General features: G+C 38.5%; 1 protein-coding gene across 2 annotated transcripts; it reads right to left on the bottom strand.

Moving 5' to 3' along the window:
- Positions 1-2: 2 nt before the first annotated feature.
- adora2b (adenosine A2b receptor) lies at positions 3-10956 on the bottom strand. Of its 2 annotated transcripts, none has more exons than XM_080434878.1 (3): positions 10846-10956; positions 9983-10482; positions 3-5130 (listed from the first exon to the last, which is right to left on the bottom strand). In XM_080434878.1, the coding sequence occupies exons 2-3, from the start codon at positions 10324-10326 to the stop codon at positions 4386-4388; spliced, it is 1089 nt and encodes a 362-aa protein (XP_080291004.1). In that variant the 5' UTR covers positions 10327-10482; positions 10846-10956; the 3' UTR covers positions 3-4385. The 2 variants fall into 2 exon arrangements, with proteins under 2 accessions (XP_080291004.1, XP_080291005.1); XM_080434879.1 differs by having other exon boundaries at positions 10851-10948.
- Between the last annotated feature and the right edge of the window lie 1081 nt (positions 10957-12037).

Genomic DNA, 12037 nt, shown 5'->3' with positions numbered 1-12037 from the left:
AAATCCGGTTTTATTGAGGATTCCACATTTTTACAAAAGAAAGTGCTCAAACGGAAACAAAGTATTAAACAGAGCCAGCTGAAATAAATAAAACAAACCAAATAAATCCTTTTCTTGATATCACCTAACGAACACAAAAATAAAATGATAACAAAAACCTAAGTATTGCCTAACTACACTACGCTAATCTAGAAACTGGAATATTTGAGTCCTTGATATCTGATTTGTGTTCCATGTTAAAGTTTATTCGTACACAGTCTAGTGTGACTGCAGTATTAAATCCCTTTTTGAATACAGCAGATAATTCGTTGTATGCTGTTCTGTGTGGTTTAGATGACCAGAGCAGATGATGGGCAGCACCTGGAGTTAACAAATGCATACAAGAAAATACACACAGACAGACACAATGCTGACACACCTTTAGTTGCATTTTATACTGTTTTTCAAAAATACATTATATTTTTAAGGACTTAAAACTTTTTTTTTTTTATTTGAGCTTAGAATACCACCCAGATTAAGCTTTTTCATGTTTATATGCGAATAGGTGGAATATAGGCAGTCACATCGGGTGCAATGACCCTGAAGGGGCACCCACCTAGCACCAATTTATATTTTTTTATATATATATTTCTGAACACAAAATATAAATATAAAAAGCACCCCCAAATTTGTACTTTATATCTGTGGTCTCCCATGTTTTTAAAATTGATGCATTTCTCAATATCGCTGTCTGCATGGATTCTACAGCACTAATGCCAGACAGCTCATAATCTGCTTACAGTATTCTTGTTATAATAGGCTACACGTTGTTTTTGTATCCATCTCCTTTCCTCTTCCAGTGGCTGTGACACTTGCTGTGTGTCACTGATCCACCTCTCTTTGAATGCGCACCACTTTTTTACTTCTTCCTCAAAACATTAACATCTGAACTAATGCGGTCCATAATCTCTACAACATATTTACTAGCACACAGAATCTTGCAGTATGTACTGTATAATATTCTATTTAAAGGGAATCATAGACGGTTCTCAGAAGGGAACAGGCATGTTTTGGTGAGGTCCACAGTCTTCTCCCTCTTTAGCTTTCTTTAGTGATTTTTGTGACTCCTGAGTTTTCCCGCTATGTTCAAGTTGGTACCGGTTCAAGTGATAGTATTAGGTGTAAATAGTGTATTAAGCTTGTTTTTCTTTTTTAGTCAGTATTGGTCTAGCATAGCAGCAGATACGACCTTAACTTTGAACATGGCCGTGAGTGAGACCACCCACACAGTCCTTTGTTAACGGCCATACAAGTGATATTAATGGGGAATAACAATGTCATGCTCTTCATCAATAAGCATAAACAAACTGCCTCACAAGAGTGTTGATAAGATTCATATATTGTATATGCACAGATGAACTAAAAAAAAACATTCTAGAGTATGGTGCTAAAAAACACGGTGGATGGGGAGAAAATATTCCTCAACTTGGGAAATGGGAAAGAGGGGAAGGGTTATTACTACCAGCCAGTCTATGACATGTTATTGGGCATCAAATTAAAACAGCCCGTTGCATTTAAGAAATAGCCAGCCCACAAACAAATGACTGAGTGTTCAAATTTCATTTGTAAGGCACATCACAGAATCCAAATAAATTAGCACAAACTAAGAAAGTGAAATTTCACTCTGTACAAAAAAGAAAACTCCAGAAAATGAAACGATATTACACTGGGGCGTACACTTACAATACAAATTCCTGAGACATAACTAGTGCCCGACATTACCAAAATGCAGACAAGAAGTGTACTGTATATCAACATATAAACAAGAAGTGCATATCAATACATAACACAACCGAGTATTGAAGATCACTACAGAACACATGCAAATAGTGAATATCACATAACCGAGTAGAGATCACTACATATTAACACAACCGAGGAAATCACTATATGAGTCATGACAAAAACTAGTAGAGAAAATCACTGCATGTAACATGACACAAGCAAGTAGGGAAGATCACTACACAACACAAACAAGTAGCAGAGATCACTCCATATCAAAGAAGTTAAAGAACTGTGTCACCACTTAATTACACAGAATTATCAAATATTGGGGAGACTGAACCAGTGGAAACTGCTGGGATGTAACTTAAATCTAAGGGTGCCACCTTTACTGGCCTTTGACATGGCTCAACTGAGCTCGGGAACAACTGTTGCGGTATGGCTACAGGAGGCTTCAACTTGACCTGCGCCTCAGTATTAGCCTCAGTCCTGACCAACCGGAGTGCTTTCACCACTCTGTTTAAAAGACACGTTACCCCCATAGCTACAGCAGACACACCACTTCCAGACAACATGGAAAGTGGGTTGGCAGGACCAAACCCCTCACCTCCATCAGCCCAGTCAACAGCACCAGTGTATGACATAATGAAAAAAGGTCCCACTCACCAATCAAGTAAAGACAAGCCCACAATTATGTTGGAGAAAGAGGGGGTTACATAAGATTGGTGAGGCAAACCTGTATTGTTGAGGATTCCACATTTTTACAAAAGAAAAGTGCTCAAAGGGAAACAAAGTGTTAAATGGAGCCAACCAAAAATAATAATAAAGAATCATATTCTTGATATTATCTCTACTACCGGACCTTACTAAATAACATTACAATAATAACCTACACCTTGCTTAAACTGAAATACAAGAGGCATCCGTATCTGAACAGCATACAATTAATTATCTGCTGTAAGGGTTACATTACTGCAGTCTCACTAGACTGTGTAAGAATAAACTTTAACATGGAACAAAAACCAGATCTCAAGGACTCAAATAATAAAGGAATGAAGGGTTAAAAACATAAAAGAGTTAACAAACCCACACAAGAAACTCAGACAGATCCCCACACAATACTGACACACTTAGCAGTGAACAAAGACAATACTAACATGACAGAACAGTTACAGTATAGATGTCTCCATTGGAATGTACTAGAAGGTTGGCACACTCCTACAGATTATTTTAGCCCTTAGAGCCCTTAGACAGAGAATACTGAAGAAATGGGAGCAAGTGCATAACTTGCTCTCAAGAACACTTGTGGAACACGAACACACCATAGTCCAATGCCAAATACAATGAAGCACACCAAACAAAATGAACAATAGCCTAAAATATCAGTGCATTGTATTTCATTTGATGGCTCACATTGGGGGCTAGGTAGATATACTGCACAACAGCAGACCTACAAGCTCACAATGTGTCATTTGCCGAGCTTGTAGATCAGCAACTAAATATAAATCACCCGTGGCTGCATTTGCTGTGTCCCAGTTCAATCAAAGACAACTGTAGCCTACAGTGTTCTGCATTAGTGTTTGAGTTCAGTCTGCCTGAGCTGCTTCCCTCCAGCATGTCAGCTGCCCAGCGTGACATTCACTCAGAAATCATCTAAAGTTAATCAGCGGCTTTGTAGTCATGTATGTTTTTGTGTTTTTGATTCTATTTTCTTTATTGTTAGATGTGTTTTTTATTTCTGGATAGCAAGGAATACGGTAAATTATGATCAGATTGAAATAGTATACTTTGTGATGTTCATCTAGCTTAATAATTTGTCATGACTTGCCACAAGTCACAGCTCAAAATATCATAATGCGGAGAGCGATTTTTCCGTATTTGTAAGTCAGTCTGTTTCCTACTTCCTGAGCCTTGTCATTTAAGAAAATGTATCGTTAAATTTATAGAGGCCCACCAAATTTCACAGTTGTACTGTATATGTTAAACTGCTTCCTAATTTTGAACCAAGATTATTTCATGAAATGCAAGAATAACAAATCATCCTTTTTTCATTGCAGCACAAGTTATCAATCTACTGTCCAATACAATAGACTACATACTGTACCTCTTCTGGGTACAAAAACAGATTTAGCCAAATATACAAACTTATTTTTCCTCACCCATACATTCTTAAATATGATACTGAAATAAATAAATTATGAAACACTGTTGATAGTAAAATATAAAATGTTCTGGAATTAGCGCATAAAAAAAGTGTTTGAGTTCATGATAAATGGCATTTCAGAACATAGTATAGTAGCATATTCACACATGGAACATTTTCACAGTCCTGCAAATCCAGTTAGCTTGAACTTTTTTCTCCTTTTTTTAAAATAACATATCCTTCACAATACAAAAATTAGATTAGAGTCCTCTGCACTTCACTGCCAGACCCCTGATACTCAGCGCAATTCATAAATATTTCCACATTCAAGGCATGTTTGAAATTCACCGCTTTATCTTCACATATACCTTTGTTTTGTAAACGTTTGTTAAGCTCACTGAAAGTGGAATTCAAGAATGAAACAACAGAATCAACATAGATAGTGTTTTGAGGAGCTGGGAAACCCCCATCTCCCTTTCCCCTAAAGTTGGGGGTCAATATTCATGTGAATCTGGTCTCTATTCCGCCTCGTTCCATTGGAGTTCAAGTACAAATCCTCCCTGTTACACAGAACATATTGAGACAGAATCTTGCGGAAGGTGTTCCTGAAGTCCTCAATGCGGTAAGCGTAAATAATAGGGTTGACAGCCGAGTTGGCGTGAGACATGATGATGGCAACGTTCATCACGGAGGTCGGAATATGCAGTCCATATATATATGTAAGGCAGTTGAGGATGTGAACAGGCAGCCAGCACAGAATAAACAGGCCCACGATGATAGAGAGGGACTTGGCTGCTCGAATCTCCCGTTGCAGCAGCCCGTGGTGATGGCTGTCCCCGTTGCCCACAGACTTGAGTTTGATCAGCCTCAGCTGCTTCCTGGCCACGGTGAAGATCTTCAGGTAGATGCCCAGCATGATTATGAGCGGCACCAGGACACAGACAAAGAAATTAAAATAGACCATGTAACTCATGTCCACCACACTTTCAAAGAGACATATGAGTTTGCAGGTCTTCAGAAAGTCTCCTTCGCCGCTCATCCCGTCCACAGGCCATTTTGTAGTGTTTTCCTCCCCTGAGGTGCTGTTGGTTGACTTAGCGCCGCAGGCCTTTTCTGAGTTCTTTAAATTCCAGCCCAAGAAGGGGATAAGGCCGATAACAAAAGACAGGACCCATAAAATAGCAATGATCTTTCTGGCTCTCTTTCCTGTCATCAACTCCTTGTACCTGGAAAGGAAGTAATGTTGGTTAATGTTTCATATTTTATGGTTAAAATGTGACTTCAAATACAACTTAAATGAAAGCTTGGCCACTCTGACTAGAATCCGGTACAACTGTTCATTTTAGTCATTTTTAAGTGGTTAAGATCTTGCACATGATCCAACGGAAACTAAGCTGACTCACACTTGCACCATCGTCGCCATCTCCTTGTACCACACGAACACTTAAGAAGCATGAGTTTCTTCCTCAATATATTCAGAGCTACTGCATGATAATGAATCACACTAAAATGCAGCCACCAACTCGTTTCAACTCGTTTGGTCAAATCTGTCTTTATCTCATATTTCCTATAATAAAACAAGTGCAAAAAAAACGCAACATTTCTGAGAAAAGGTGACCTGAGAAAAGGGGCAGTAGGCACACATTTGACAGGAAGTTGTGGGTTGGATGAATTCTTTTTTACTGCAAGTTGATGCCACCAACCACACCCACATGGAGGAGAATTTCCCAGTGAAAGGGCTTTTCAGCTTTTTAGTAATCGAGGCTGCTGATGCCCTCTGTAATGGCTAAATTAGAACAGGTCCAATTTATAACTTTCGGGTAACGACACGGTCATATGACAAAGTATGAATTAGACTTCACTTCAGAGATGTTGTAAAAATCAAATTTCCATCTAGGTCTGTGAGTCAACTTCTCTTGGCCTATCCCCTGCAGGAAGGGAGGCTTTGCCCAAGGTAACATTAATAAACAAACTAGCCTATATCCCTCAGGCAAGGTATGGCCAACACACATGCCCCCGTTCCGTATCTTTCTCCGTATCTTCTTTTACACTCTCCTCGTCTTATCTATGAACAGATGTGTGGGCAACAGTAATCACAGTTTTTTGCTTCGGCCCGTCTATCTCTCTCTCTTTGATAGAGCAGCTAGTGTTTCTCTGTGAGAGCCAAGGAAAGGATGGATGGCTGAATGGATTAGTTCTGGCATGACGACAGCACGCTGGCATGTTTTTCTTTACCCCGTTCACTTTCTTTTCTCCTCTGCACTCCATAGGTCCCTCCTCTCCCCAATGTCACTGAGCTTCCGCCGGGGGCCACAGCCCTCTGCCAGGCTGCACACAGTAATACTCAAAGCTTCTATTCAAATGGCCACAGGCATCCTCTGCTTAGCCCCTTACACAACAAATCAGGTGGCTATTCACAACGAGATTTCAGAATTCATTTAACCTTTATGTGTGCACGCAAATAAGCCCATCCAGGTAAAGTATTTGTATGATACTAATACACGGCAAAATATGAATGCAAATTGTGTGTTCAGTTGTTGTGTGTTGTACTAAGGGTCAGTTGAGGACATATCTATCCAAGCAATCTTTAACCACTTAATATAGCCAGTCCACAAGCTCACAACACGTCTGCTATTTTCAAACATTAGTTAAAATATTTGACAAAACATTTTGAAAATTTTGATAAAAATAGGGATGACAGTTTTATTTGGATTCATGGATGATGTTTGCAACCCTTACCCCACACATGTGACCTTGCAAGAATTGGAAGAATCACAAGGTTCACTAGCTACCGATAGTAGTTAAAGTACCTGGACAAAGTATGTCACACTGTAATAATTCTAAAACATAATTCTAAAACTGTAATAATAAGAAATAATGATAATAGTAGCCTATTAACACTGCAAAATTCTGTACACTACTTAGTCTCGCATGTTCACGTTCTGATCTTCTGAAGTGATGACTCATGGTGGTATAAAGGTTGTACTCATATGAGTTCCTAATCAGGCTTGTTATGCATGAAGGGTTTAACTCAATAGAGAGATCAATAGGAGATAAAAAAAAAAAAAAGAAGCTAAACCCTGCCTTACTATTGTATTCCTCTATGAGTACTGATAAACACCAAAGTGTTTAAAATGTTTGTTTATTAAGAAGAGGAAGACGTTTGTACCGGAGCTTTACACAAAATGATAGAAGACAATTGGGACACACTATGAGCGGTGTTTTGGAGTTTATAAACTGATTTCTTTATATAGTGTTGCTGTTAGGGTCTCTGATTAATTCCATTCATCAAGTATTTTCTTCATTTTTGGATTCTTCATTCACCATTAAGGACTAATTTACAAACGACTTTCATTTATCCGTGACTGAAAGACATCATCGGGTAAGTAAACGATAGAAATATCGTTGGGTGAACTATTCCTTTAATTTAGGGTTGCTCCTCGACATGAAAAAACTTGAGAACCACTGCTCAACTATGCCTGCAAGTCTCCCAAGGACTCCCAAGATTTGTTGCTGAGGAGAACATACTGTATCATCCAGCCCAAACATCACCAAACCAGCTCAGTGGCTTTGTGATTTAGAATGTCCACCCTGAGACCCAGCCGAGTCATACCAAAGACTATAAAAATGGTACCCAATGCCTTCTGCTTGGCAGTCAGCATCAAGGGTTGGATTATGGGTAACTCCCTGTGACATACTAGCATCATGTCCAGGAGGTGTCCTTGTACATCAAGCTAACTCACACTACAGAAACAGGAGGCTCCTGACCTATGGGCCTCATGGCTCAGGAACCATTGGTTTCCAAGGCTACTTACTCAGGGTGACAGATCCATCATAGTGAAACGGCAACGAGGATGTGACCGTAACTCTTTCTGACTACAACATAGGGCCTAAGTAGGTAACATTAATGTGAGCAGAAAATCTGTGTGATCCTGCAAGGTTTTGCTATAAACTTTGCCAAAGTTTACGTATAGATGTTCAAACAGGGCACAGAGAAAAAACATTGCTCAAATCTCTATTTCTGGGAACTGTGCAAAAAGAAACAAAGGGGCTTCAATAGTTTGTAAAGTGGGTGTGCAGTTCAACCATCTCATGGGGTTTAAAGCATCTGGATCTGGCCTTCGACTTCCACTAAAGCCATCTGTGAAAACACTCTAATCTGCAAGAAAGCCACAAACCCAATGGACTACATTGGTTGGACTTACATTACACAGCCAGACAGACACACACACACATGCATGCACGCACACACACACACACACACACACACACACACACACACACACACACACACACGCACACACACACGCGCACGCACACGCGCACACACACACACACACACACACACACACACACACACACACACACACACACACACACACACACACACACACACACACACACACACACACACAGAAAGGCGACGTAATTTGAGCTGAGCACACACAATGTTCTCATTACTGCACCTGTGATGTGGGGCTGGAGTTGGTTTTTGGGGGAAACGACCTAAAGAAATGCCAAGTTCAAAACCTTCAGCAGAGTGTTGTGATAATTACAACCAAACAATATTCTGAGAAGGTAGAATGAAAAGTAAGTGTATTTTCTCTAGAAGTTTGCTCTACATTTTGTGATCATTACACATTCCCGCAACAATTTCAATGCTCAACCCAACTTTGTGGAAAAGAGACATCATGAGCTAGTGTTTGAAATAACAGTAAATCGTAGCCAAATAGCCCCAAGCTCTAGTGGCTATAATCCTTCACTTCCATACTTGCAAAAACACAATTCCTAATTTCCTATGCAGTCAGTGAAAAGAAAACCACTGTGGACATACAATGTCTAATGCATAGCACCCTATTACAATCCACAAAGAGCTTATCTATCAACCTATACTGTGTGGTTTCTATTTCCTAACCATCTATGCATTGAATAAGCTCAATGATCACAGTGCCTTCAGCATTGATCAGTGAGCTAAGGACACATATAAATCCTACACTAATAGGTTTTCATTTTAAATTAGCTTTGAATCAAGGGTGTCAATGGTGGTGAATTAAAACCAGCGAGCGTGTTGAGCATGAAGTAGGAGTTGGAACAGAGCAGCAAAGAAAACTGATCTGATCAAAAACAATTGATTTTTTTAATTTAACTGGGCAGGTCATTGACTGGGCAGATCACCAATTCCCTTTAGGTAGGCTATATTGTTTTAAAACAACTGAAACACACTTTTCATACAGAATATAAACACGAAATAACAATCGATATAGGAGACCAAATGTCAGACTTTGTATAAACTATCTACATAAGTATGCTATTAAGTTAATAAAGCAATATAGGCTTCCACCAAATAGAATTCGGAAAAGTTGGGCATATGTATAACCTTTCATTCTGTCCAAAGAAATAGTTAATATAGTCTATCCTTAGGTCCATGACATAATTTATAATGCAATTATATGCTTCATATGATATTAAAAGGGGATAAAATTCAATAAACTAGCCTTTCAGTTTCAGAGATGGCCAAATATACAGGTTATTCAATACAAACAAATACGCGTTATTAAAAATCTGTCTCTGAGTGCACATATTAGAATAACGTTGTTATAGCCAGTGGTGGAAAGTAACTAAATACATGTACTCAAGTACTGTACTTAAGTACAATTTTGAGGTATTTGTACTTTACTTGAGTATTTCCAATTTCTAATAGGCTACTTTTACTTCTACTCCACTACATCTGAGAGGCAAATATTCCATACTCCATCACTATTATTTGACCACTTTAGTTACTAGAAGATTTAGCTTAAAAAACATACACACAACTTCAGCCCTTAAACTTTGGCTATTTGAAAATAGCTGATCTACAAGCTCACAATGCATCACATCTGTAGATCAGCTATTTTCAATGGATTGTTGTACATTTTATACACTTGAAACCTTGTGAAATGGGACTTTTACTTGTAACAGAGTATTCATAACATAGCAGTATTGATACTTGTACTTAGTAAAATAATAATAGTACTTTTTCTACCACTGGTTATAGCTACATTAGATGAAATGTTCTGACAGGCTTAGGCTAGTACTCACCTTAGAGGGATTTTGACAGCCATATAACGGTCAATTGCAATGGCCAGCAGGCTGAAAATGGAGCTTTGTGTCAGCACTAGGACAAAGCATGCCATGAACAGACATCCATAGAAGTCCAAACATATACCAACACTTATGGTGATGGCAAAGGGAATGGCAAGACAACCAACCAGAATATCCGCCACGGCCAAAGACACCAAAAAGTAATTGGTGGCGTTTTTCAAAGTGGTGTTTATGGCGACAGCCCAGCAAACCAGCACATTGCCGGATATAGACAAAACGGCGATTATTAATTCAATTGTAATATATACAATCTGAGTAAGTGGTTCGGGTGAGTTACTCATCCTCAGCAAGTAACTGGACTAGATCTGTATGGGCTGATCAGTATAGCCTATAATAACTGTCATCTGAGCGAGGCGGTTCTAGATATTCCAAAAGGATAAAGTATTTTTGCTGTAATCCAAAGATATTCCACGTGTGTGCTTTACCAGTCCAGCCATCTGCAAGGAATAAACAGAAAAGAAAATGTCAATGCAAAGTAAAAAAAAGGTGTATTAAAGAAACAAATGAGTGAAATGCACTTTTTTTGTCACATAAATTGATTGATTGATTGATTGATTGATTGATTGATTGATTGATTGATTGATTGGTTGATTGATTGATTGAATACTCTATTAACAGTTTGCAAAAAAAGCACAGAAAGTACAGTTCTATACCAGGTCTGCTAAAAGGATTAAAACCAAGAAAGCTCTATATGGCTTGTTTCCATTGGGGTCCTTTTCATCGAAGCTAAAACGATCGAAAATAAACAATATGATATAGGATCTTAAATCAAGACAAACATGTATATTGTGTTGGCTTACCCTACTTAATCTGTGCATTGTCTGTCGCTATTTTCGCATCGGTTTGAGTCTATTTGCGTGTCTAGGTCCCGGTTGCACAGCAGCAGCTGTACGGCAGCAGACTAGTGTGTCACAGTGAACTTCCCCAACACGCGACTTTTGAAGTAAAGAGAGAAAAAAAGCGGAGTCGCCCCGCCTTGTTATCAGCGCTGTGCCTGTGATGATGTCTGCGGATGATTACACACGCACACACACATCGACACATGCTGTTAAAAAAACACATTTCCAGACTAGCGTCATCATGTTTGTTAATGCGTAATTACGCGCAGTGGTGGGAAAAGTACTCAAATGTTTTACTTAAGTAAAATGATCAATACTGCTATTTAGAAATACTCTGTTACAAGTAAAAGTCCAGAATTCAAAATGTGCTTGAGTTAAGGTACAAAAGTATTTGTATCAAAATGTACTTAAAGTACCAAAAGTAAAAGTAGGCTACTCATTATGTCGAATGTTTTCAAATGTATAAGAATCTTTAGAAAATAGCAGATTGATGCATTGTGAATTTGTGAGCTTGGCCATTTTCAAATGGCGGAAATGTATAGGCCTATAGGGTTAAAGTGGTTACTGTATGTTTTGTATAATCAAAATCTACAAAGTGACTAGTTTTTTTTTTTTTAAATAATTGTAGTGGAGTAAAAAGTACAATATTTGCCTCTGAGATGTAGGGAAGTAAAAGTAAAAGTACTGAAAACTGGAAATACTCTAGTAAAGTAAAAAGATATACCACAAAATTGTACTTAAGTACAGTACTTGAGTAAAAGTACTTAGTTACTTTACACCACTGATTACGCGCCAATAAAGCATCCCCAGAATTCTTTCAGGTTGATGTAGGCTACTCTTACAGCATAGGATCCAGACAACACACTCATAGCTGCATCTGTTTTTCATCACCCCTGAATATTTGGGGTGTGAGTTTTGCCTTAAATTAGGCTACGGGTGTTCTGTTCAGCACCAGTCTCTCTCTCTATATGAAGCTGCTCTGTCAATTAGTCAAAAGCAACAATCAGAGGTAGAAGAAACTTACTCAAGTAAAAGTAACAATGCAGCAATCAATGTAACAAATGCATTATAAGTAAGCGTCCTGTATGAAAAACCTAGCAGAAAATATGCATAATGTATTAGGGTAAATTACTTTATATACAGTTTTTCTTAC

The sequence above is a fragment of the Gymnoscopelus braueri genome (genome assembly GCF_963280865.1).
Source record: "Gymnoscopelus braueri genome assembly, chromosome: 8".
Taxonomy (NCBI): Eukaryota; Metazoa; Chordata; class Actinopteri; order Myctophiformes; family Myctophidae; genus Gymnoscopelus; species Gymnoscopelus braueri.
Note: the sequence above shows the minus strand (reverse complement) of the source record. Positions and strands in the feature narration are given on the sequence as shown.